The sequence below is a fragment of the Macaca nemestrina genome, chromosome 16 (genome assembly GCF_043159975.1).
Source record: "Macaca nemestrina isolate mMacNem1 chromosome 16, mMacNem.hap1, whole genome shotgun sequence".
Classification (NCBI taxonomy): domain Eukaryota; kingdom Metazoa; phylum Chordata; class Mammalia; order Primates; family Cercopithecidae; genus Macaca; species Macaca nemestrina.
In genome coordinates, this window is record NC_092140.1 from 75,919,064 (window position 1) to 75,947,043 (window position 27,980).

The window sequence follows — 27,980 nt, forward strand, 5'->3', positions numbered from 1 at the left end:
GGAAGCCATCCTGAAACTCTTTGGAGAATACTTCTTTCAATTCTATAAGATGTCTGGCTATGACAGGGTGCTACGGACACTGGGAGGAAATCTCATGGAGTTTATTGAAAACCTGGATGCCCTCCACAGTTACCTGGCACTCTCTTATCAGGTAAGGCCACTTGAGTCTGGTCTTGGCTGCCCAAGAGGAAGCAAATACTGTGGCAGTCCTGGGCCAGCTCCTGCCTCCCCCTCCGGAGGTGCAGTTGTAGGAGAACCCTCCCATCTGCAGAATCCTTGGTACCTGGTATTGGTGGGCCCGGGAGTTCTTTTTGGAAGAGAATGAAAAAGAAACACCTGCTGGCCACTTTTATAAACTGGCTCACAAAAACCGAAGGGATGGCCTTTTCAGATAGGGTGTGGTGTTGATTTGGAAGTAAATCCTGGAGACTGATTACAATTGGAACAAAGGCTGGAAAACAGTCAGGTTTCAGTGCATTTGCAAAAGCTCTCCTAAGGTTTCCTGGCCAGGATGGAGCTGATAAATTGCATATGCAGCCAGATTCATGTTATTCATGTATCAGAAGGGAAGATTTGACAGGGCTAAGAGCCAGAATCAGAAACCATCCAACTCTAATTAACCCATGGGTGACCGACTGAGGTGTTAGGAAACTAATTTCCCTACCGGGATATGCCCTCCTGGAGTTCTTTCCTTGGGTTTCTTGTTTGTAGAGATCACTAGAAGTTCAAACATCTATTTTCTCTTTTATTTTTTAGACAAGAAAAGGTGAAAGAGCATTTATATATATCATAATAATAGTTTATTACTTTAGAGAAAATAGTTTAATTTTAGGGCCTTTATACTTCACCGAGATCTTCCTTCACCGTTTCTATACTGGTGTTCATATCCACCCTTTCGGGGTTGTCATGGGGACAAAATGGGATTGTGGATGTTAAAAAGCCTCAGCAACCCTTACACTCCCCATAGACGATACATGGGAAAAGTATTATTTTCTCCATTTTTCGTATAAGGAATCAGAGGCTTGGAAGCCTTAACTGACTTCAATTACGAGTCATGCATAGTTGGGCATGAATAGCCAGGCCTGTCCTATTGTTATCATGTGAACTACTCAAGGGTAGAGGGCGTGGAAAGAGCCCTGCTTATGGGGTCAGATGGGCCCACGAGGCTGTCCCACTGGCTCTACAACTTAACAGCTGTGCGATTCTGGCAAGTTAGTTGCCGTCTCTGAATCTCAATGTATTTTATTTAATAATATTTATTGGGTGACCAATATTTATTGAGTGAGAGTATGTATCAAGCACTTTTTAAGGTATTGGACACAAACAGAGACAAAAAGAAATAAGTAGGGAAAAAAAATAACCTGCCTCATAGCAATATGTGGATTACGAGAGATAAGATGTAAAAGTCTCTAGCATTGTAATCAGTCCAGAAAAATCAGCTTTCCATAAATAAATAATAATTCCATTCCTTCCCCTTTCTTTTCTCTCTGTTCAACATGGCCAGTTTAGTAACTACGATAATTTGCATGACAACTTCCTTTCAATTTCTTAGCTAAAGCACAACAATCAGGATATAAAGAAATATAGTTAGGCCCTTTTAATATTTTTTATAATACATCTGTTTTTTATTCTATGATCTTTCTTTCTTTGCTTTTTTATAATTTCAATTTTTTGAAAAAGACTCAGAGGGTACATATGCAGGCTTTTTACATGGGTATATGGCATGATGCTGAGGTTTGGGTATGATTCATGCTGACACCCAGGTAGTGAGCATAGTACCCAATCGACCCCCATCCCCTCCTCCCTCCTCTAGTAGTCCCCGGTGTCTGTTGTTGCCATCTCTATGTTCATGTGTATTCAATGTTTAGCTCTCACTTATAAGTGATGCTACAGAAGCAATAGAATAGAACTTCTCTGGTGGTATTTGAGGACATTTTGCATATAATGAGATAAATAAAATATTTAAATATTATAATATACAAGTTGGAAGAAGATACATGCAATGATACCTAACAGCTATATAGTGCTTTATTCTGGGCAAGGTATTATAGATTGTCTCTTCAGGCAAAAATAACAAATTAAGATAATGTTCACTTTTTTCGTGTCTGTCTAATAATTTGGCAGTGCCTTTGAGGCATACATTTCTGGTTATAACTGAGCCTTTAATCTTCTTATGCTTTAGCTAACCTTTATTGAGTGCTAATTATGAAGCAGGTGTTGGGCTAAGTAATGTGTCAACATTGACTTATCTTCCTGATGCCATTAGAGTTGGCAGTCTTATTTTTCCTATTATGCAGATGAGAAAACTGAGGTCCAGAAAGGTCAAGTAACTGTCCCCAAATCACCCAGGCATGGTGGCTGAGCTGGATCCAAACCCACACATGTCAAATATCACACGGCTTTAGGTGTACAGCCTTATTTCTGGGCTTTCTATTCTGTTCTGCAATGTTACCTAACAGCTATACAGTGCTTTATTCTGGGCAAAGTAGTATAGATTGTCTCTTTAGGAAAAATTTTTTTTATTCTGTTATTCTTTGCCCTGATTCTCCACTTTTAAAAAGCCCTATTTGAAGCAAGAAATAAAAGTATAAGAAATGAAAGTATAAAAGTACAAGAAATAACTATATTATTTAGAGATTTAGTGACATTGACCAGAAGAACTAAAAGCACAAACTTTTGGAAGTGTCTCTGGGCAGGGGCTAAGGAGTGAGGGGCATGAAACAGGATCACGTGGACTTTCTTTCAGGCCTCTGTATTCTGTTACTTTATTTTCACTATGTAGGATTTGGATATAATTTTTAAATTAACTGTTAATTTCCTATTTTATTGATGCTTTTTATATGTGCTGCCTCAACTACTCTTTACATTTTGTCAAGATGTAAACACACATACATACAAATAAATATATATACTTTCTCTAGGTACACACTTTTGGAATTATAAAAAAAAAATAGTATTTGAGGGCTGGGCATGGTGGCTAATGCCTGTAATCTTAGCACTTTTGGAAGCCGAGGTAGACAAGATCATTTGAGCCTAGGAGTTTGAGACCAGCCTGGGCAATGCAGCAAAGCCCCCATCTCCACAAAAAAAAAAAAAAAAAAAAAAAAAAGTAGCTGGGCATGGTGGTGGCGTGCCTATAATCCCAGCTACTCAGAAGCCTGAGGTGGAAAGATCACTTGAGCCTAGGCAGCAGAGGCTGCAGTGAGCCGTGATCGTGCCACTGCATTCCAGCCTGGGCAACAGAGTGTGATCCTATCTCAAAAAAAAAAAAAAAAAAAAAAAAAAAAAAAGATAAAAAAGTATTTGGGGAAAAAAAAGAAACCCATTTTAACTAACAACCTTTCACCATGGAAGACGACCAAGATCTTGGAAGGAACCCATCTCCTTCACCTATTCCCTCATGGCCAAAAGCTGTGTGTCCAGGGTACTGAACTGTCTACTAACTAGCTAGAGACTCCCCCAGGCAAAGTCTCTATTCTTCTTTCCTGGTATACATCTCATTTACTGTGAAATGATACGTACTTGAATGTCAACATTTCTGGAGAAAGGGGATCTCTTCTGATGTATCCTTGAAGGTTCTACTTTTTTTTTTTTTTGAGATCGCTCTGTCTGTCACCCAGGCTGGAGTGCAGTGGCGCCATCTCAGCTCACGGCAACCTCCGCCTCCTGGGTTCAAGCGATTCTCCTGCCTCAGCCTCCCGAGTAGCTGGGACTACAGGCATGTGCCACCATGCCCGGCTAATTTTTTCATATTTTTAGTAGACGGGGTTTCACCGTGTTAGCCAGGGTGGTCTCGATCTCCTGACCTCGTGATCTGCCTGCCTCGGCCTCTCCGAGACTGGGATTACAGGCACGAGCCCACCGCGCCCGGCGGAAGGTTCTACTTTCTAAATGTTCAAATTGACATCACAGATGACATTATCCTTTCAGAACAAGAAATGGTTTAATTCTACTTGCAAATTCTCTGATTCCCTGATGTGTTGGAAAGTGAAGATGCCCATGGTCACTTGGTCATAGGCCAAGTGTGGTGGAAACTCACTAAGGCTTCCTGTTACCAGCAGACAGCTGCTTTTGGAATATGGGTGGAAACAGCATGGCACGGTGCAAAGGCTCATTTGGGAATCAAATGTTGTTCTACCATTAACCTAGGTTTACCTTCCCTGAGCCTCAGTTTCTTCCTCTTAACATGGAACTACTACTTGCCATATAGGGTTGTTTAAAGTATAGTAGGTATAGTATAAAATTCCTGACATACGGGAGCAGAAACAGTGGGAATTTTTATGTGATTGGAGAGAGGGTTCGGATATAGTGCCGTAGGATGTAATGGATAAATACTATTGTTTCACAAAGCCTCAAAAGCGTAATTTACACAATTTGTGTCCACTGGGGAAAATGTGTCTTTTAATTAGGAGATGCATGCACCATCGTTTCGTGTGGAGAGAGGAGCAGATGGGAAAATGTTTCTCCATTACTACTCAGATAGAAGTGGTCTGTGCCATATTGTACCAGGTATGGAAATGGCTTAGCTGACTGCAGAGCTATGGAGCTTCTGAAGTGAGGAAAGTTTCCCCACAGATTCTCCAGGACGGCTAATAGCCGGCTACGGGTAAGAAGTTAAAACTCTCTTAGAATGTGTGACTTCATATCATCTTGACCACTGCTCCCAAAGTCCTTGAGCTTTTAAAATGTTTCCAAAATTCCACAAAAATGAATAATTTGTATTTTTCTTTCAACATTTTAAATTATACAGGTTTTTACATAGCTGTGATAATTCTGCATATATTATTTTGTATCAACTCTTTATTTGCATTTAGCATTGTAGAAAAAGCATGTTTCCACATAATCTTTAAAACCACATATTAAATGGCTGAATGATATTCCATATTGTAATTATCTGAACTAATCTCCTATTATTAAATTTTCCATTGATACTAATCTTTTGCTTTTGTAAACAATGCTATCATGAACATCTTCATGCATGCTTTCCATATATATATATATATATGTGTGTGTGTGTGTTTTTGAGATGGAGTCTCACTCTGTCCCCCCAGGCTGAAGTGTAGTGGAGTGATCTCGGTTCACTGCAAGCTCCACCTCCTGGGTTCACACCATTCTCCTGCCTCAGCCTCCCGAGTAGCTGGGACTACAGGCACCCGCCACCGTGCCTGGCTGATTTTTTGTATTTTTAGTAGAGATGGGGTTTCGCTGTATTAGCCAGGATGGTCTCAATCCCCTGACCTCATGATCCACCCGCCTCGGCCTCCCAAATTACTGGGATTACAAGCATGAGCCACCGTGCCCGGCGCTTTCCCTGTATTTTGTATATAACCCTGGGATAGTGCCCAGAGGAACACTTTTAAAAACTTGATCCTTAAATCTTTTACAACTGAATTTTGCTTACATTATCTCTAGGTTTATTTGATTGTTTAATGAGTTAAATGCCTACCTGAAATAACAAACAAATGAATAGATGCCAAACTAGAAATTAAAGTGGCATGGATATATTTGGTATCCAAACATGTATAACTTCAGTCTCTGCATATTTTTATTTAATTGGTTGTTGCTGATGTCTGATTTAAAGCAGGGCCTGGGCTTGGTGAACTTCAGAATATTCATCAGAAGTTTTGCAATTTGATTATTTTATGATTTTTGCTGATAAAATTGCCTTCGGCCATCCCTCAACAATAGGTGTCCTTCTGCTGCAGGTATCATTGAGGCTGTGGCCAAAGACTTCTTTGACATTGAGGTAACCATGGACATTCTTGACATGAATGAAGAAGTGGAGAGGACAGGGAAGAAGGAGCATGTTGTGTTTCTGAAGGCTTATAGGAAGAAGAGAAAGGCAAAGTCAAAAAGGCTACAAGACAGTCAGGGCATCGAGAGAGACCAAGAGGTACTGGGTTTGCTATGCCTTTAGAAAGAACAGTTGCACTTAAGTAGAGCTATCAGTCTTGGAAAAATCTATGCAAACAACAGAATCAACTGGACCTTTGAATTTTTTGTTTTTGTTTTTTACATTTTCCTTTAAGTTCTGGGTTACATGTTTTGAACGTGCAGGTTTATTACATAGGTATGTATGTGTCATGATGGTTTGCTGCACCTATCAACCCGTCATCTAGGTTTTAAGCCCCACATGCATTAGGTATTTGTCCTAATGCTCTCCCTCTCCTTGTCCCCCATCCTCTGACAGGCCTCAATGTGTGATTCTCCTCTCCCTGTGTCCATGTGTTCTCATTGTTCAACTCCCACTTATGAGTGTCTACAGCTATACCACCCTGAACATGACTGATCTTGGAAGCTAAGCAAGGTTGGTCCTGGTTAGTGCTTGGATGGGAGACTGACTGGACCTTCTAATAGTGGAATTAGGGCAGAGCTTCTCAATTTTGACACAACTGACATTTTGAACCAGATAATTCTTTGGTGTTGATGGTGTGTCTTTTACATTATAGTGTCCTTAGCAGCATCCCTGGTCTTTTCCTACTAGTAGAACCTCATCCCTTCATTTGTGGTACACACACAAAAAAAAGACAGACAGAAAGAAAAAGAAACGTCTGCTGGCATTGCCAAGTGTCCGCATAGTGGGGGTAATGGATAAAATCATTCCCAGTTGAGGATTGCTGGGTTAAGGTTAAGTGGATATATACTGGGAAGCATTCGGGAATGTACCTGAGCCTGGAAAATTGTTCACCTATAAGAATAACCATATGAAGGATTTGAAATTTGAACTTGATGGCTTTTTTTCAGTCCTCCTCAAATAAATTGATCTTTCCAGTCTTCAGAGCCCACTTCTGCAGCTGGAACCATTCATAGGTCCTGAGTCAACTCAAGACCCTGTACTTGGCCACCTCAGTTGCACCTGGTAGGGTGACCATTACATTACATTAGGTGAATAATGTACTGTTCACCTAACGTACATTAGGTGAACAGCTCTCCATGACCATAGCTTGTGAAAATACTCAGATTAGGATTAGTCTGTGATTCCTTAGAGTATTTTCAAAGTCCACCTCAGAGTCTGTTCGCTGCAGAATCTTCAACCACAGGAAGAAATGTTCGTGCATGATTTTCTTGCCAGACAGCATCTTAGTTCCGTCTTGAGATTTTCTAAAAAGTTGTGGCTTTCTTTGATAGAGAAACAGTATGAGGACTAATTTGATTTTAAAATATCAGAAATGCTAAAGTCTTGGTAGAATTTATCTTGTAAGCCCTCATGCTGTTCCTCTGGCCATGGCACAGTTCCTTAGTTAAAGGTGGACCCCATCACAGCAAATGGGGTTTGTGCTTCTCCAGTCATGTGACCTGGTGCCTATCTCCCTGCCATCTGCAGGCCCTCCAGGCAGCTTTCCTCAGGATGAAGGAGAAATATTTGAATGTTTCTGCTTGTCCTGTGAAAAAACACCACTGGGATGTTGTGAGAAGCATAGTCATGTTTGGAAAAGGTAAGCGAGTGGTTCTCCCAAGCTCAGCTCTGAGATCAGAAAGACTGCCTGATTCTCAGGAGTAGCTGCCAGTGTACACTGACGGGGCCAAGCCCTCTGTGATTATCATGGCACTAGTTTCCGCAACACTTGGATTTGGCGGCCATGGTTTTTAACTTTAAAATGCCAGACTCTAATTGTCCTTCCATTGCCTCTCATTATTTGTGCTGGGTCACATGGAGACATCGTCTCTCCTGTCCTAAGAAAAAGTTTTTGGAGACACAATTGGAATCACTCCCAACAGGTGATAGATGGAAGAAGGAAGATGAGCACTGATGTGCCATCAGGAACAATGAATTTTCCACAGCTCCTCTTCTGCAGTCACGCCTTCTCCATTTGGACACATTTCGGGACTGGAGATCTGTGGATAACAACCCTAGTCACCCAGCAAGGCCAGTAGATCAAGAGCCAAGAAAGCAAGTTTCTGGCTCTGTGCCTAAGGAGCTGTGTGACCCTGGACAAGAGTCTCCATCTTCTCATTTGCAAAATGCAGGCATTAGGCTTGCTAAGGTAGCCCCGTGGGCACTGAGCCGGTCTAACGATTAGCACCTAACGCCTGAGTCTGAATAAGGGCTCTGATCCACTGGGAGAAGGGAGTTAGGGTGCTCTGTGTCACAGCTCAATGGGCCAGGTGACACGCATCTGGGAGAAGGTCTGCAGGGCTCAAAGGGCTGCATTTTGCGTCCTTCAAGCCATGGCAAGTGAGTCAAACATGCAATTGACATCCTTTGTCTAGGAGATTTTCATATCAAAAAGGCTCCATTTCGAATCTCTACCCCCTGCCAAATAGGACTGTTGGTTAAATTTTCACGTGCCACCCAAAACTGTCAGTCTAAAAAGCTCCATGGCAAATGTCCCTGATGCTGGGCCCGGAGCACACGCTCTGCTCTGCTGGCTCATTGTCTGGCTGTCACCATTTCAATGCCGACTCTGTGTTCATGGCGAGACGTACTCAATTGGCCCAGAAACTCTTCAGCGGCAGGCAGAAACTTGGCAGGGGGCAGAAGGGCTTCTCAACCTGGTAGCAAGTTTTCTGTTTGTTTTAATTTGGAAGAAGAATTGCCGTGGCCATCTGGAGATGCTGAGGGAGCCCATGCAAAAGAAGTAGGATTGCACTTTGCTTGTGAAACACTTAAGATACTATCCCTATCCTGAGCTCTGCTCTGTGCAAGGGTGGCGGCAGGAGCTGCTTCTCATCAGCACTTTCTCTATGTCCAGGGCATCTCGTGAATGCCTTTGAGCCCATTTATCCTGAGAGACTCTGGATTGAAGAGAAGACATTCTGCAATGCTTTTCCTTTCCACATTGTATTTGATGAATCAGTAAGAGACTCTTCCCTAAATAGTTTGGGACTGGGGCTAAGCCAGGGAAGTGAGCATGATTTATAGTCCTTCATGAACAGTGGAGATTTTCAAGTCCCTGAGAAATCCCCAGGACTTGGGAGACTAGGCTCTACCCTGGCAGGACTATTGATTTCCTTTTCGTATTGTGGTATCCTCCAGAATCCAGAATGCAGGAGCTTCTTGATAGGGGAGAAAGGGAGGTTTGAACTAATAAAAGCATGGGAAAGTTTACCATTAGAAAAAAGGGGAAAAGGAAGTGACACTAAAATTCACTACATAAACGGACAGCAGAACACAATCAGTAGCAATGATAGGGTGGAATTCTACCCGTGAATTCTTCCCATCCTTGTGGCCACCAGGTATGTTTCCATCCCACCCAGCTTCACATTCTGCATCTTGAACATGGGGAAAGGGTCATGCCAACTCAAGCCACTGCTCTGTGAGAGTTGTGAGCATAACTATTTAAGTTTGATTGTTAATCCATTTCCATGGATAAAATATATGTCAACTGAATTGATTAGGAACTCATTAAAAGGACACCTATTTTACTTCCTCCTTCTGTGTGTTCACTGGTGATAGCAGTGAAAGGCATCTCCCCACCTCCCTGATGAATTTCTTCATCCAGACCTGGGTAATAGATCCAATGGTATAGAATTTGCTAGTTTCTTCATTAGCAAATGATAGAGAGAGAGAGAGAGAGAGAGAGAGAGAGAGAGAGAGAGAGAGAGAGTTGTCTCAGAGCTAGGGAGGAACTATTAGCCCAATAGAGAGCTGTAACCTCATTTCTCTTTAGTCAGAAATAAGCCTCTGAGCACTCTCATACTATTCTTTTCTCTTTCAGACATTAGCACAGATTTGATTGTTTCAAAAAAAATTATTACTTCCATGATGTTGATTCCATTACTGACCCCCTTTCCCGACAGTGAGCCACAGAACATGGCTAGAACGTTATTTCCAAGGGGAAGTTTATGGGGAGGGGGGTCGCCTTCTATTCCTGTCTTATATCTGTCTTCTGTGGATAGCTACAGGTAAAGCAAGCTGGAGTGATCATTCAGAAGTTACGTGCCAGGACTCCAAACCCAGAAGATTCAACTGGTTGAGTATTTCTCCATCATTCATCCTCAAGTTACCTTCAACATTTTCAGCATCTGCAAATTTATCAACAGTCAATTTGTCCTGAAGACACGAAGAGAAATGATGCCTGTAGCATGGTAAAGTCAGACCACACTCAAATTTCGAGGTAATCACTCACTCCTTTCCTGTTGCTCCCTGCCTGTTTGAGAGATTGATCAGAAAGGGAAGACGCAAAGTTTTCCAATTTCCTAAAAAGTGGGATAGGGGCTACGTTGAGAACACATTTTCTTTTTTCTGACCTTTCCACTTGACTTGATCTGTAAAGAATGTATTTTATTTCCTCAACCATCTCTGGTTTAGACGTAAACTATATATGTAATATAGTTACATACATAATTATAAAATTATATACATTATGTAATTACAAAATTCTGATGTTACCAAAATTTTCAGAATGCATGAGGTATTACTGGTACTAAATTAATGTCTGTATTTTATGTAGTAACATGATCATCTAATTCACTGTTAGTAGGGCACACATTTTGTTTTTAATTGAGCAAAATTTACATAACAAAATTTACCATTTTAATAATTTTTAAATGTACAATTCATTGATATTAAGCACATTCACATGTTGTACTACCTTCACTACCATCTATCTCCAGAACTTTTTTCATATTGTGCAAAACTGAAACTCTACCTATTAAGCAATGACTCATTTGTCCTTCCTCAATTCCCTGGCAACCAGCATTCTACCTTCTGTTCCTATGAATTTGACAAGTCTAGATACCTCATATAAGTGGAATAATACAGTACCTGTCCTTTTGTGACTGGCCTATTTCAATTAGCATAATGTCTTTAAAGTTCATCCATAATGTAGCATGTGTCCGAACTTCCTGCCTTTTTAAGGCTGAATAATATTCCATTGTATGAATATACAACATTTTCTGTATCCATTCACCCATCAATGGACACTTGGGTTTCTTCCACAACTTTGCTATTGTGAATAATATTACTACTATAAGGGTGGGTGTGTGAATGTCTCTTTGAGTCCCTGCCATCATTTATTTGGAATATATATCCAAAAGTGGCATTGCTGGATTTTGTGGTAATTCTATTTTTAATTTATTAAAATCAGGAACTTCCATACTGATTTTCATAGTGGCTGCTCTATGTTACATTCCCATCAAAATGGATGAGTGTTCCAATTTCTCCACATCCTCATGAACACTTATTGTCTGCTTTTTAAAAAACAGTAGCCATCTTAATGGGTGTGAAGTGGTATCTCATTGTGCTTTCGATTTGCATTTCTCTAATGATTATTGATATTGGGCATCTTTAATGGCCATTTCTACTTATTCTTCAGAAAAATGTCTATTCAAGTCTTCTGTCCATTTTTAATTGGGTTGTTTGCTTTTGCGGTTGAGTTGTAGGAATTTCTTATACATTCTGAATATTAACCTCTTATCAGATATATAATCTGCAAATATATTCTGTGTGTTACCTTTTCACTGTTGGTTGTGTCCTTTGATGCACAAAAGATTTTAATTTTGGTGAAATCCAATTTACCTATTTTCTCTTTTGTTGCCAGTGATTTTGATGTCATATCCAAGAAATTGTTGCCAAATCTGATGTTATGAAACTTTTCTTCTATGTTTTCTTTTAAGAGTTTTATAGTTTTAGCTCTTACATTTAGGTCTTTGATTCATTTTGAGCAAATTTTTGTATATGCCATGAAAGGGCACACATTTTGAGCTATCTTTCTATTAGAGGGATGATTAGGTATTCCAGGGATAAGCACAGGCAGAGCTGGGGGGATGTCTGACGGGAGAATGACATGTTCTGGGAGCCTGAGTGAGATGTAGAGTGGAGTGATGGGAGAGGAGGCTGGCAAGATGAGGACTTGAACTCTATCCTGCAGCTGGAAACATGTTGAAGTGTCTGCCATTATCAGATTTGATTTTAGAATGATCACTCTGGAGGTGTGTGAAGGATGGGTCAGAGTGTAGAGAAAATGGATCCTGGGAGGCCAGACAGAGGCTGCTTCTGGAGTGCAGGAAAGAAGCTCTAAGGTGCTGAACTCCGGCAGTGGCACTGGGGTGGCAGTTGGAGGACAGACTCATGAGATAATTAAGACAGGACTTGGTGACCTGATGTGAGGGGTGGAAGAGAATCGTTGGGATAATTATTAGCTTCCTTGCTTGGGTAACTGGGTGATGAAGGTGCAATTAACTGAAAAAAAGACATGATATAATGTCTTGAGGCAGGGATTTTTGTCAGTTTGAGTTACTGCTGTATTCCCAATGCTTAAAACGGTATGCCTGGCTCATCGTAGGGACTAACTACATATGTAATGAAAGAACTAATAGAAAGAGAAGATTTGTGGAGGGGATTGAAGATGAGTTCAGTTCAGATATCCATGAACAAGACACCTGATAGGGAGAACAGAAGAAAAATAAAAACACTGTTCATGGAGTTATTAATTGTCACAATCATCCTAGAGGGTATTTTGGCAATATGTATCAAAAGCCTTAAAAATGAGCATATTCTTTGTCTAAGTAACCCATGTCTAAGAATACATCTTTTAACAAACTAACTAGCCATGATTATACACAAAGACTGCCTCAAGCTTATTCATCACAATGTTGTTTATACAATGATAAGCTAGATATAATATAATCAATACTAACTTATTATTTAATAGTATGAGCAAGGTAACCAGCAAAAATTAAGATGCATATCTATATTTAATACTATGAAAGAATATGTTATATATTTTAAGTGAAAAATTCAGATTATGAAAAGAAGATGCCATGTACATCTTTTTTGTAAAACAAAGATGTACTACAAAATATTAACAGTAATTATCCATGTGGTGTGATTGTGGGTGATTTTTACTATTTTCTTTCGCTTTTTTTTGTTTTCTGCAATGAATGTGTACTGCTTTTACAATAACAACAAACATATCTATTTTTAAAGAAATACACATATTGAGTTCAGGAAGCAAGGTTTCTCTGGAAATTCAGGTTCAGTCAGCATGGTGTAGGATGCAGCTGTGTGATGCTAAACGAGAATACCAAGACAGAACCCTCAGGAACACTAGCGTTTAAGGAATGAGATTAAAATAATGTAAATAAAATTCAAAGAATTAGGGGACATCTCAGAGAGAAAGCAGTGCAGAGAAGTCCTAGGAAGTGAGATTTCAGGAAGGAGGGTCTGGTTAACATCATCAAACAGCAGAAGGGCTGAGTAAAGAAAAATCCAAGAAACTTGTGTTGGTATCAGTAGCATGGAGGCCCTTGATAGATGGGAGCCACTTCAATGGAGGCAATGGACAGAGCTGCTGGGGAAAGAGGGGAGATGAATAAGGTCTCATGGACTTTGGGTAAAAGAGAAGGAGCGTGACTGTGCAGTGACTAGAAGCACACAGTGTGGGAGATGATTGGTTGTCCAGCGAGCTCGTCTCAGCCCCTACTGGTGACATACAATATTGTTGCATTTCTCTCCATGATGGCAAGGCCAGATGATCTGGATGGAGTCCATGCAGTGCATGGTGTACCTGTGCTCTCTGAAGCTCCGCAGCCTGTACGAGCTGGAAGACTCAATATGCATCTTTCTGACATCGACCCGATGACACCACCAGGGATCTCATCCTCCTGAACCAGCAGCGGCTGGCTAAGATAGAGTTGTCCAACCAGCTGGAAATGAAGAAGAAGGAAGAGCTACGGGTCCTCTCCAAGCACTTGGCCACTGAAAAGAACAAAACAGAGACCTTGCTTTATGCCATGCTGCCCAAACATGTGGCCAACCAGTTGAGGGAGGGCAAAAAGGTGTCTGCAGGTAAGGCACCCTCTCCTGCACGGGGACCTCTGAGCAGAAGGTGGTATGTCTTAGTGGTCAAGGCCACAGGTTTTGAAGCCAGACAGAAGTGGTTTTGAATTCTGGTTCTGTCACTTGTAAGTGACATGATCTTGGGATAATTACTCCACCTGTATATTCTCAGCTTTGTTCTCTCTACATTGATAATAATAAAAATAATACAGGAGTAAAACATGAATTATATAAAAATGGTTGTCAACTACATACACATTAGGTTCTCTAAGAATGCAAGGATGTACCCTGAGACTGGCCTCATTACTCAGTGACAATGAGTAGGGTTCTTAACTGTAACTAAAAATAATACACTCGCACACCGGTTAAATCACAGCGTTCCTCTGAGGATCATTCTGGGACAGTATACTATTTATGGAGGCAGGGATGCCGTGTTTACCCTGAACTCACTTTCCATTTGTCACGGGACTGTGTTCATTCACCAGACATGCCTGGTGAACTTACTCTGTGCTAGGGTGCTGTTCCAGATCTGGGGACACAGAGGAGTTTACAGACTTGTGAGTTTGATAGATATATGCAGAATAAATTAATGGATGTAGAAATGACCAATGGAAAAGAAATTAATCTGCATTAAGGAGAAATTATTGTGCCAGGATCCGTGTTAGACATTTTACATGTGCTGTTTCATTAAATTTTCTCAACATTTCTATGAGGGAGGTACTGCCCATGCCATAATGCTGAGCAAATTGACATTCAGCACAGCTGATAAGTGAAAGAGCTGGAAAGTAACTGTGTTAAGGCCATCTAACTTCAAAATCCATACTCTTTCCATCACATAAGGTGCTATGGCAACACGGGGACAAGGAAATTAATAATAAAGAGATGTCAGGAGAGAAAGAGATAGGGTGGCCAGTTGGGGTTGTGGAGGTACCTCTCAAAAGTGTGTGACACTTGAGTTGGGCCTTGAGGCTGAATTTCAGCAAGCAAAGAGGAAAAAGGCATTTCCGGAGAATGGGCTACTAAGAGCAAAGGTGCAAATAAATACCATGGGGCATGTTCCCAGAGCATGGGGTATGTGGAAAAGTGGGGTCTGGTGAGGCTGAGTGGGTAGGGTGAGGTTCAGGTGATGCAGTGATTAATCTGGACTGTTAAGGAAAAGGAAATTGTCTTTTATTTTGTAGGCAGTGAGAATTCATTGAAGTTTCTTCTCTTATTATGGAAGTGACATGATGAGTTTTATAAATTCAATTTGGGCTGCAGTGTAGTGAATGCGTGAGGTGGGGCTGAAAGCCCGTAAGGGTGCAGCTGATTGATGGTAGAGGCCTGAACTAGGGCAGCCTGAGGAAGAATCAGCAGGATTTCCCCACTGACCAGATGGGGAAGGTAAGACAGAGGGGGCAGGCATGGGTCTGAGGCTTCTTGCATGGAAAAATGGGATGATTTATTGTAAGGCAGGGCCAGAAAGAAGAGCAGGGTTGGGGGAGAATGATAAGGTCTATTTTAGAACCACTGAGCTGGAGATGTCTGTGGGATACTCCACATAGGATGATCAGAGGTAGGAATCTTAGTGAGAGCTCAAGGGAACATTGTGGCATGGAGCTATACATCTGGGAGTTATTGCAATGTGGGCGGGGTTAATCATAGACTCTGTGAATGGTGGATAAGATCACCTAGAGGACAGGAAGTGAGAAGACAGTGGAGTATTACTGTTCAGGGAACATCTAGTACTTAAGAAGGTTGAGAAGCCAAGGAAAGATATAAAACAAGGAGATCAGAAAGCTAGGAGGAATATGAAGAGAGGATGATAGGCCAGAAGCCAAGGAGAAGAGAAAGTTCCACGAAGAGGGAATTACAACTAGAGGCTTAACTAACAAAGTAGGCACCCGGCTGTGTTCAAGGAGTCATTGATTCACCCACTTAATATTTATTGAGCATCTACTATGTGCCAGGCCCTGCTTTAGGAGCTTGGGATACAGCAGAGATCTAAACTGACAGTCTTCCATCTCATGGAGCTTTGTATTCTAATGCAGAGGTAGACAAAAACCAAATGAACCATTCCATACAAAATATCGGGCCAGGCGCAGTGGTTCACGCCTGTAATCCCAGCACTTTGGGAGGCTGGGCTGGCGGATTGCCTCAGCTGAGGAGTTTGAGACCAAGCTGGGCAACATGGTGAAATCCTGTCTCTACTAAAAATACAAAAAATTAGCCGGGCATGGCAGTGTGTGCCTGTAGGACAGCCCAGCTACTTGTGAGGCTGAGGCAGGAGATTTGCTTGAACCCAAGAGGCAGAGGTTGCAGTGAGCCGAGATCGTGCCACTGCACTCTAGCCTGGATGACAGAGCGAGACTCTGTCTCAAATAAATATATATACACACACACACACACACACACACACACACACACACACACACACATATATATACATAACGTCACATGTGTATGGAGTGGGTGGAAGGCAATCAAGCTAAGAGGATAGCCAGTCTAGGGGCTATTTTATACAGGGTGGTCAAGAGAATTCTCACTGAGTTGGTTACATTTGAAATGTGAGTAACAGGCCCTGTAGATATTTGAGAAAACTGTCAGGCAGAGGAAACACCTCTTTTTTTAGGTGTAGAAGCCCGAAGGCAGGAGGCACTTGGCATGTTGGAGAAACCCCATGAGGCCAGTGTGGTCAGAGTGGAGGGAGCCGGAAGGACATAGGGTCCGAGAGGTGGCAGGGACAGAGGTGGGGTGTCTCCTCTGTAGGCCATGGTCAGGCCTGGGTTGCATTGGGTTGCACTCTCAGTGTGATGGAATCATGAAAGATTGGAGATTGAAGAATGAGAGATCTGACTTAAACAGGGCATCTGGTTGCTATGTGGAAGTTAGCATGAATGGGGGCCAAGGTGCAATCAGGGGCATGACTTACAAACAAGTGTTAAGGACAAGGTAGCTTCCCTGCCATACAAAGACGGGGAGCTACCACTTCACAGTGACCAGTCTCTGTCGGCCCTGTCCCCATGTCTCCTGTAGCTCAGGCTCTGCTTGGTCCACTTACTAGGGACCCTTTCTGTCCTCCCACAGCACTGGTTGCATCTTACTAGAAGCATTTGTTCACTTTTCTGTCTCCTTCATTCGACTGCGGGCTCCTTGGGGGCGAGGGCCTGGTCTGCTTGCCCCCTGTGATATGATTCTCCTAGTGTGACTAGCTTGCAGCGAGCACTCAGTAAACGTTTGCTGAGTGATGCTGAATGGGAAATGGTGTCTGGCTCCTTTTCCCACAAGCCACAGGCAGGTTTGATTCTCAAAGGGCCTCTGAATCCAGAATTCATGAACTTCTTAGTCTGTCTCCTTGGTTCTCACTGATACCTGGTTTCTGTTGTAGGAGAATTTAAAAGCTGCACGATTCTTTTCAGCGATGTGGTGACATTTACTGACATCCGTGCTGCCTGTGAACCTATACACATAGTGAACATGCTGAACTCCATGTACTCCAAGTTTGACAGATTAACCAGTGTGCACGCAGTCTATAAAGTAAGCGTCTGTGCAGTGTGGGGTGTTACACAGTGTGCTCACGCAGGGCAAGTGCTTGATTCTAAGTCTTCCTTTGCCTCTGTCTTCACTGGTCTGGGGTTTGGTGTGGATGAGTGTGGGCTCAGAATAAGAGCTGAAAGGGAATGGGAAGTATTTTAGGAATTCTAGTTTTTAGGAATTCTTTTTACAATACTCAGTGCTAAGATGGCACTCTGGTGCCCTTGAAGGGCAAACACTGTTGCCCTAGAGCATCGTTCTCCTACTCCTAAATTCAGCAGAAAGTCGAATCCAAACAATGTGTTATCTCATATATAGCATCACATGACTACCCCAGGACCTTCCTCTTCTCTGGAATTTGTTTCCACCCAAAGCAGAAAGGCCTTTTGGCTCTTTTATGGTTGTTTCCTGAGTCCTTTTCCTTCTCACTTCCTCCCTCATGCTCCTCATACCCTTAGCAAAGAATCAATCACCAGCTTTAATATAGTCCCTTTGTCAATATATGCAAAATGAAAAAAAGCATAGCGACATGTTTAGTGCATGAAGGAAACCCTCTGAATACCTATTTTTTTTTTCCTGACAGGTAGAAACAATAGGAGATGCATATATGGTGGTAGAAGGAGTACCAGTGCCTACTGGAAGCCATGCTCAAAGAGTGGCTAATTTTGCCTTGGGGATAAGAATTTCTGCAAAGGAAGTGATGAATCCTGTTACTGGAGAACCCATCCAGGTAGAGGGCGACTGAGTACTTGGCTTAATGCCAAACATCTCACACACAAAAGTAAACTTCTGCTTATGTGCTTAGGTGATTACTGGGTAAGTTGCTGTCATTAAAATGGGTAATGTATCCTAGTCCTTTTCTTCTCTTGCATATGTTCCTAATAGAGATATTCCTAAGGCTACTATAGTCTCAACTTTTCTCAAATTTCAGAGGAGGCTGTAGTGCTCAAGGTTTTCCTACAATTGACTGTAAGCTTCCTTTGTCAGTAATTTAGGACAGTGCTGAGCAGTTCTTCCTATTTATCTAGCAGGGCTCAATCCATCTTAAAACCCAGCTCATTTATAATTCCTGCTTTTTTGTTCAAGCATTTCAACAAGTGGTTCAGGTTTACTGAGCAGCCAACTTTTCCTGCTTATGAAATTGTGTCTCCAACATGCCATCTGACAGGTTCAGAACTCAGACTGAGGTGTGAAGCTGCCTGCAGTCAGCAGGCCAGGCACCGTGATGCCATAAGATATTCAGAATGGCTTTCCTTCCACCACGTGGCCACTAGCGAGACATCTGCTCGCCTTTCTCACAGAAAAGTATGTTTCCAAGTCTGGAAGTTTGTTCACACTCTAAAAGTTGAACAGTTTTGGAGATGAAAAATGAATGTCCTCCTCCGCTGGCTCAGCAGATCCTAATGCTCCTGGGATGGCTGAGAGTGGCGTCCGTCTGCCTTTGATTTCTAGATCCTTCTCTTGCTAATATCAGAAATTCAAAATAAACGAGTCAATTCAAAATAAAGCCAATTATAAGATGGACTATGATTTTTCCACATTATAACCTTTTTACAGGAGAGTCTGAAAATGTGCTGCACTTACTCTGACCAGTGCAGTGCAGCTCATGGCTACAGCATTGAGCAGTACAGCTCATGGCTACAGCATTCATTGTAGTCTTCTAAGTAGAAGCTGGCCTTAGATAGTCACAAGAACAAGACAGCTGCCATAATGACTCATTGTAAACACTGTGTGCATCAGTGGAATAAAAATCCAATGTAATAAATAAAAAATCAGGATGGGAGGTAATGAGGGAAGAGATATAAGAACATTAGATAAGAGATAAATGTTTCAGTTAAGGGACCCTTGTATAAGTCACTGGTGAAAAAATAAAAATAAAAATGGAAAGTGTAGTGTGTGTGTGTGCGTGTGTGCGTACGTGCGCGTGTGTGCGTGTGCGTGTGTGCATGCACGTGTGTGTGCGTGTGTGCATGCGCGTGTGTGCGTGCACGTGTGTGCGTGTGTGAGTGTGTGTGCGCACGTGTGTGTGTGTGTGTGTGCATGTGTGTATGAAAGGGGCATAGCACTAGAGATGAAAATAATGCTATACCAATAAGAATGAAATAGACAGTGAATTCTGGGAAACACTCAAGGTGGATTTACCAAGAAAAAAACAGGAAAAGATGTTAGCAATTCCAAGGTAAGAATATGGACATAATTAGGAGCATCATTAAATATCCACCAGAAAGAGCATATCATATGGGTTTATCCGAGGATATAGGTGAAAGAACTGGAAACACTTTCTCTCTTAACAGAATTGTGCTGCCATTTCTACATTTTAAAAATTATTTTGCACTGAGATATCCTATTATTTTATTCATATAGCTTTAATATACATTTACTGAGATCTGTCCATGTATGAGACAGTATTACTAGGTGCCTTGAAGGGTTCAGAGAATCCTCTTTTTCTAGAGGAAGTTATAATTTTATTTCAAGGAGAAGAAAATCTAGCAAGTAAAAACAACAAGCAATCTGATTAGGATGTAGACAGCTGCAAGAGACTGTTGCTCCCATGCTAGTAGTTTTTAATTTTTAATTTTAATTTTTATTCCCCACCAGAAAGCAAAGGAATCAAAGTAAACTAAATTCCAGGTAGTAACAAACCCTTTCAAAGAGAAGACCCTCATAATTGCATTCAATCCTGGCAGGGCAGCAGAAGAAGTAATCTTGCAGAGGTGAGGGTAGGGATAAGCCCGTCTAAATTTTAGTGGGTTTTTAATGGTCACAGGGCTGAAACAACAGGTTACAATGCCAGAGAGCAGCAGACACAGAGTCTGGACCCATCTACCAACTCTTCCTCATAGGCCAAGTGTGGCGGGTTAGTCAGCCAAAGACTAGGACAGGAGAGGAGAGCTGAGAGAACTCCCGAGTCCCTGAGGTGTTTGGGGCCTTTCCCAAATGCAAAATGGTGGCCCATTAAAGGCTAATGTTAGAGTAAGATAACCGAGAGAAATCCAACTGAAGTACTCTTCATCTTCACCAAGTACACTACAATGACCTTTTGAAGTCTGAGGGCAAGGAGGAATGGCAGAGAAAATTTTCCCAAAGTGCAGAGAGCCAGGGTGGGACTGAAGAGCAAAGAGACTTCTGAAAATCTCACTGATGGACTGTACTGCAGAAGGAGATCTCCTACAACTCCAAAAGCTGGTGGATGGGCTGTACAGCACTCAAGGTCCTCAGAGCCTTGCTGGTGCTCAGATTCTAAGCTCTGCTGTACTGAAAGTTCTGATTCAGCCTTCATAATATTTGAAACCTGTGGTGCATGGAATCTACCATTATTTCCAGAAAAGCCCTGACCCAACTCAAATATGGATTAGATTACTCCCCATTCCAGCAGCCTAATTCTGAAGGGATGTAACATTTTCTGGGGGATAAATGTTATCTACTTCAGTCTCTACTGTATTTTCACCCACAGTATGGATCATTCAATTAAATAATGAAAAATATGAGATGCAAGAAGAATCAAGAAAATGGTAATATAGTGGATAGCCAATAGAGAAAATAGTCAATAGAAGCAGGTCCAAAAATAGCCTAGATGTTGGAATTATCAGATAGAATCTTTAAAATAAGTCTGATAAATATTTTAAAGAGTCTAGAAGAGGCAAAACAAGTGTGAAGATATGGGAAATACATACATACTGTCTATATTTATATCTGTATCTATATCTAATAGAAAACTATCATCTCAGAAATCAGAAATAAAGAATTAATTTTATGGGCTTAACAAAGACTAGAAACAATAGAGAAAAAAATCAGGGAATTTGAAGACAGAGAAATAGAAATCATCCTAACTGAAATTCAAAGAAGAAAACAGAGTGAAAAAGAGGAACAAGACTCTATATCTGTAGGACAATATCAAATGGACTCCTATATACGTAACTGAAATGCTAGAATGAGAACAGAGTGAGAATGGGTAAGAAGAAATATTTGAAGAGATAATAGTTAAGAATTTTTCAACATGAAGGATGTCAATGCACATATCCAGAGCTCAGCAAACCCAAGCAGAATAAATACAAAGACAACTGCTTCTAGTTAAAGTATACCAAAAACCCTACCCAGTGCACTAAGGCAAGAAGAAGAAATATAAGACATTAAGTTTGGAAATGAATGAAGAAGTAAAATTATCATTATTCACAGAACAAATAATGGTGCACCTAGAAAATCTTATACAAATTACAGGAAACTACAAGGTCTAATAAATGAGTTTAGCAAGGTCGTAGCATAAATACAGGAAAATTATTTAAATTTTTATATGCTAAGGACAAAAAAATTGAAAAATGAAATAAAAAGAAAATAAAATTATTTAAATTTCTAGGAATAAATCTAACAGATATACATGACCTCTATGCTTAAAACTACAAGATATTGCTTAGGGAAATTAAAGAAGACCTAATTAAATGGAGACATACACCATATTCATTGGAAAACTCAATATATTTAAGCTGTCTGTTTTCCCCAAATTGATGTATAGATTCAGCAGAATACCAAACAAAATCCCTGCAAGCTTCTTAGAAAATAGTCATAGGTTAATTTAAAAATTGATATGGAAGTGTAAAGAACCTAGACTAACCCAAACAATCTTAGAAAATAACAAAATTGGGGGATGTACACAACTAATTTTAAGACTTATTCTAAAGCAACAGTAAAAAAATACAGAGTTAGATTGGGAGAAGAGCAGAAAAAGAGACCACTGGAACAGCACAGAGTGTTCAGACATAGACTCAAGTTTAGTCCATTGATTAAAAATCAAGTCATCAAACAATTGAGTGGGGAAGGCAACCTGTTTTTAAAAAAATGATTCTGGTACCACTGAATATCATATGGAAAGAAAAAATGTACCTCACTTCTACCTCACCCCATATACAAAAAGATCTTTTGATATGTATCACAAATCTAAACATAAAATCTAGAATCATAAAGCCTCTTGATGGAAATAAAGAATAGCATCATGACTTTGGGGCAAATGATTTTTTTTTTTTTTTTTAGATAGGACACAGAAAGCACTCACCATGAAGGGGGAAAAAATGATAAATTTCATTGTTACAGGCTGAATTGTGTCCTACCCAAAATTCTTATTTTGAAACTCTAGTACTCAGTACCTCAGAACATGATTGTCTTTGGAGCTAGGGCCTTTACTGAGTAAAATGAGGCCTTAAGAGTGAGCCCTCATGCAATGTGCCTGATGTCCGTATAAAAAGATGAAATTTGGATATAAAGAGACACCAAGAATGCATGTGCACAGAGGAAGGACCATGTGAGGACACAGCAAAAAGGAGGACAATCTACAAGCCAAGCAGAGAGGCCTCAGGAGAAACCAACCCTGCCCACAGCTTGATCTTGGCCTTCCATGCTCCAGAATTGTGAGAAATAATTTCCTTGGTTTAAGCTACACAATCTATGGTATTTTGCTATGGCAGCCTAAGCAGATGAATACATTCATCAAAATTAAAAAATTCTGCTTATTCAAGAAAATAAATACACAAACCCACAGACTGATAAAAATATTTGTAATACATACATATATGTATACAACTCATACACATTAACAATAAAAGACACACAGCTCAATTTTTATAACAGGCAAAAAATTGGACAGACTTTTTACAAAAGAAAATATGTGAAAGGCCAGTGTGTGTGTGACAATGTGCTTAACATCATTAGTCACCAATTTAACGCAAATTAAAACCACAGCGAGATATCATTTCACACCCTCGAGAAGACCAAACGATGGTGAAAATGGGAGCATCTGAAAGTGTTGCGTCGCTGATAGAAATGTAAAACAGTAAAACAACTTTGGAGAATTGCTGGGTAGTTTTTTTGTTTGTTTTGTTAAAAAATAAAATTAAATATGTATCTACCTTGTGACTCAGAAATTCCACTTCTAGGTATTTACTTAAGAGAAAGGAAAACGTGTCTACAAAAATATCTGTACAGAAATGCTTATAGCAGCCTTAATTTTAATAGATTCAAACTGAAAAATAATCTAAATGCTCATGAAAAGGAGACTGGATAATGAATGTGGTGTATTCTTACAACAGAATACTATTCAGTGATAAAAATAATGAACTACTGATATGTAAGGCAATATAGATGAATCTCAAAACATTATGTTGAGTAAATGAAACCAGATAAAAAGCAGTTTATACTATATGATTGTACATATGTGATGTTCTAGAACAGGCAAATCATTCTTTGGTAAAATAAACACAAAAGGCCGGGTGCAGTGGCTCATGCCTATTATCCCGGCACTTTGGGAGGCTGAGGCAGGTGGATCACCTGAGTTCAGGAGTTCGAGACCAGCCTGGCCAGCTGGCCAACATGGTGAAACCCCATCTCTAATAAAAACACAAAAATTAGCTGGGCGTGGTGGCGGGCGCCTGTAATCTCAGCTACTCTGGAGGCTGAGGCAGGAGAATTGCTTGAACCCGGGAGGCGGAGTTCGCAGTGAGCTGAGATCGCGCCACTGCACTCCAGCCTGGGCAACAAGAGTGAAACTCCATCTCAAAAAAAAAAAAAAAAAGAGAAAAAAGAAATGAGAATGTAGTCATCTCTGCTGAAGAAGATGGGGAGAGAGCTTAACTAGAAGGTGCACAAGATAATTTTGCGAGGTAATGGAACTAGTTTACATTTTATTTTGGCTGGTGGTTACAGGGATATAAGCACTTGTCAAAACTCAGGGAGCTAAACACTTTACTATCTGTTTTTGAAAAATTTTATGTAAATTGTGTCTCAACTTACAAATAAAAGCAAGAGTATTAGATGGTCTCTTTTCAGTGATGCTCTCTCTGTACAGATCAGAGTGGGGATCCACACTGGATCAGTCTTAGCAGGTGTTGTAGGAGACAAGATGCCACAGTACTGCTTGTTTGGTGACACTGTGAACACAGCTTCTAGGATGGAAAGTCATGGGCTTCCCAACAAAGTGCACCTCAGCCCCACAGCCTACAGGTAGCCTTCCATTTATTCATGCCTTCCTTTGTCCCTCCCTCTTTCCAGAACTTATAGAGTGCCTAGCAGCCATGGGACGGGGTAGTGGAGGAAACTCGTGCTTTTTCTTCCATGTCTCAATGGCTTTCAGAAGATATTGTGGCAGACAATAAATTTTGTTGCGCTTCTAACTGTAACACAGTTTTTACTCTCAAGGAGCATGTAGTTTAGTTCAGAGAACAGCAAATTATTACCCCACAGACCAAATCTAGTCTGCTGCTCATTTTTGTAAATAAAGTTTTCTTGGAACACAGCCATGCGCTTTCATTTACATATTGTCTATGGCTGATGTCATGCTACAAAGGCAGAGTTGAATCACTGCAACAGAGACCATATGATGTACAAAGTCTAAAATATTTACTCTCTGGTCTTTTATATAAAAAGGGTGCTGACCTTTGGTCTAGCAGAAGAAAAAAGAAAAGTTGCAGTTAATTATTTTTAAAGTGAGAGGAGTACAATGATAAATATGTGCATAAAACTATACAGTTTCTTGAGCACTTACAATAGGCCACATTCTATTCTAAATTCTTTCATATGTTAATTCATTTACAGTTGCAACAGCTCTGTGAAGATACATTATTATTATGTACATGAAAGAAAAGGCACAAAAAGGTTAATCATTTGCCTCAGGACCAGGTAGGCTAGGAAGGAGAATAGCCTACATGCAGCCCACGAAGTCAGGGTTCACAGTCCTCCCTTTAACTGCTGCACTCTTATCCCCAAGGGAGTCACAGAGGGTGCCATGAGAGCCCAGACAAGGGTGCTTTACCCAGTAATAAAAAAGGACTTCGGGAAGGAGATTCCTGAGCTGAATCTTGAAAAAGGAGTTCCAGAGTAAAATTTAGCCAAAATTGGGGTATTGGAAGTAAAAAGCAGGTACAGGCTCACATGTAGAAGAGGTGCAGAGAACTATAAACACCTGAGCTTTTCTGTATTGGAAAATATGAGACAGGAGTGATGAGAGCTGCACATGCCTTGCTGAAGGGCAAGGGCCCTATGCCATAGGTGAGGAAAAGCCCCCAAGGAGTGTGAGGTTGAAGACAGTGACAGGGTCAGGGTGCTATTTGACACTGACCACTCTAGAGACCCTGAAAGGACATATTTGAGGACCAAAAAATGAGATAGATGAGACCTGTTAGGAGTTTGATCTGAATCAGAACATTAGTGGTAGGAATATGGGGGAAAATAAAATCAGCTAAACTAGTTAGAAATGGGGGAGGAGAAGAAGGGAGGAGCCCGGGTCTCCATTCTGGGTGACTAGGGCTTGAATGGTGGCCCCGCCATCTGCAATGGGACAAATGAGAAGTATCCCAGATCACAGGGGCAGACAATGAGTTCAGGTTGGACACATTGGGTTCAAAGGAACTGTGGAACACTCAGCTAGAGGTACCACAAAATGGATGGATGAAGTTTGGAGTTGAGTTGTTCAAGATCCAGACTTGGAGTAAGCAACATATAGGTGGTAATTAAAGTCATGAGAGTTGATGGGATCAACCCAGGGAAGGATGCAGTATGCAAAGAACAGTGAGAAAAGAAAGGAATCCTGTGCAGAACCGACATTTAAGTGGCATAGAAGGAAGACGAGCCCAGGGAAGAGACAGGAGAACAAATAGTCAGAAAGGACCAGGAGAGTTCAGGGTGAGAAGCACTCTTGTGGATGACTGTAGGAAGGAGGAATTGAACAAAAATGTCAATTGTAGTAATAAGGACGGAAAAATACTCACTAGAGGTTTTGGGGACATTCTCAAAAGTCTTTGTAGTAGAATGGTGGGATAGACATTGGGCTGAAGAATAAAAAGAAGAGAAAATTTTATGGGATTAAAGCAGGTGAGAGGCTGTTTGTTTGCTTCTGTTTAGGATGGAAGAGACATAAGCACACTGAAAAGCAGAAGGAGAAAGGCAAATGGAGTGGGAGCTGAAGATAAGGGTGGGGTGGCCAATGGAGCAAGGCCCAGAGGTGGTGGGAAGGGGGCATGTGTGAGGAGCCCCTGGACAAGAAAGATACCTCATCCTCAGAGATTGGGGGACAGGATGGTGTGGTCATGGGGTGAGAAGTCACAGGCTCTCACTTGTAATTAATGTAATTTTCTAGATGAATCAGGGCATAAAGTAGGAGGCACAGCCACCAGCATAAAAGTGAGGGGAGCAGATGCCAAATGGAGGCACATGAGGAGTGTGGTGAAGGTCTGAACTCTCTACCAACCTGGCCAAGGACAAGGGAAGGCTCGATGGACTGCCGAGGCAGGTGGTCATGAATTTGAATCCTCGTTGGTTTGAGTGGTTCTTTGGCTTTTCTCCAACATCATTTGGTGGCCAATAAATAAATAAACAGGAAAACATTTTGTAATTACTCTGTAGCTCTGTCTGTTTTCATGGTCCCTACCCTATAGTCCTCCTCTTCAGTTCCTCTACAGACAGAAATTATGGTGGAGAAAGCTTGGGTAGTTAGGATGAGCATAGTAGCAAGCGTGGGGCATATGGTGCACTTGGGGAAGATGGAAAGAAGAGTACTGATACCCAAGAGCCTTACGTGGCAGAACCATGAAAGGTGGTGTCCACACGGGCACTGACAGCATGGTGTGTAGAAACGTGAGAGATGCCCAGATGAGGGGTGAGCTGGAGGGAGGAAAATTGGTGGCAGGGTTTGGGAGGGTTCTGGTGGGTCCCTGTGCTCTCTTTTGGCCTGTGGCATCCTGTTCAGAATATCTCATCCTCACTTTCCCCACGGCCTCTGTCCCATTTCAGCAGGCTGATGTCTGGGATCCTCCCTCCTCTGCTGTTGTGTGTCCTGTGTCCTGGACTTTTCCTCTTGAGTAGCCCTTTGCATTGTAGCCAACTCTTAGTAGCCCTTTGCATTGTAGCCAACTCTTAGTCTGCAAAGATTGTTACAGACCCACAATCTTTGATGTCTGATGCATTTTTTTTTTCTCTCTGTGCAGTGCCTTAAAAAATCAAGGGTTTGAAATCATTGAGAGGGGTGAAATCGAAGTGAAAGGTAAAGGGAAAATGACCACATACTTTTTGATCCAGAACTTGAATGCCACAGAGGACGAGATCATGGGGAGATCTAAAACCCCACTTGATCACAAGGGTAAGCAAAAAAGAGAAGCTTTGCCATTAGTGTTGAGTAGTTTTTCCACTAACCACCTCAGATATGTTTAGTATCTGCAGGGTCAACACAGATGGTGTCCCTGCCCACCACCAAGCTCCAAGACTCAGTTCAACCATCTTGCCCTGAACACTCTTCTCTTGTATCCTGGTTATGATGATGTTCTTTGAGCTGGGCCGATAAATCCAGCTGAAGAGTTCTACACACATTTGTCTTAAGGTTCTTCTCTGGGCGTTTCCCATGCAGCTCTCTGGTAGCTGGGGAATGATTTGTGAGTGCATCCTCTGCTCCCCAGCCTCAGAGGCTCCAGCACAGGCTGGAACATTTTGCCTTTCACATTTTGTTCTAGCTTCCAAAACTGGGATGAGGGACAACATTTGTGACTCACCCAGCTCCAGGAATGACAAGAGGGTGGCAGTTTAGGGTAAAACAACCCAGTGCTAAGCTGGACCAGGGATTACTGTGTGGCTCATGGTACCCCCAAAAAGAAGCTGGAATCCAATGGCGAGGTCTCCATCAGCTGCAAGGCTGATCAATCCCACACACTCAGGGTCCCTTAGCTACAGCCTGGCTGAGACGGAAGTGCTGACCTGAAGGGGAAACCCGGTA

The 27,980-nt window shown here is 41.4% G+C and overlaps 2 protein-coding genes across 2 annotated transcripts in view; one reads left to right on the forward strand and one right to left on the reverse strand.

The window, feature by feature from the left end:
- Window positions 1-27,980, reverse strand: part of LOC105490738 (uncharacterized) — a 78,412-nt gene that overhangs the window by 35,290 nt on the left and 15,142 nt on the right. Inside the window, exon 3 of the mRNA XM_071081315.1 lies at window positions 13,452-13,642. The gene's annotated coding sequence lies outside the window, so the exon portion shown is untranslated. The remainder of the gene's footprint in view (window positions 1-13,451; window positions 13,643-27,980) is intronic.
- On the forward strand, window positions 44-27,595 carry LOC105490737 (guanylate cyclase soluble subunit beta-2-like). The gene is given in 15 exon segments (XM_071081316.1): window positions 44-151; window positions 4,410-4,509; window positions 5,706-5,893; window positions 7,325-7,436; window positions 8,694-8,797; window positions 9,841-9,876; window positions 9,878-10,058; window positions 13,411-13,488; window positions 13,491-13,514; window positions 13,517-13,732; window positions 17,091-17,239; window positions 17,820-17,966; window positions 24,069-24,223; window positions 27,202-27,353; window positions 27,434-27,595. Coding segments are annotated over 15 exon segments (1,839 nt in total). The 5' UTR covers window positions 44-49; the 3' UTR covers window positions 27,529-27,595.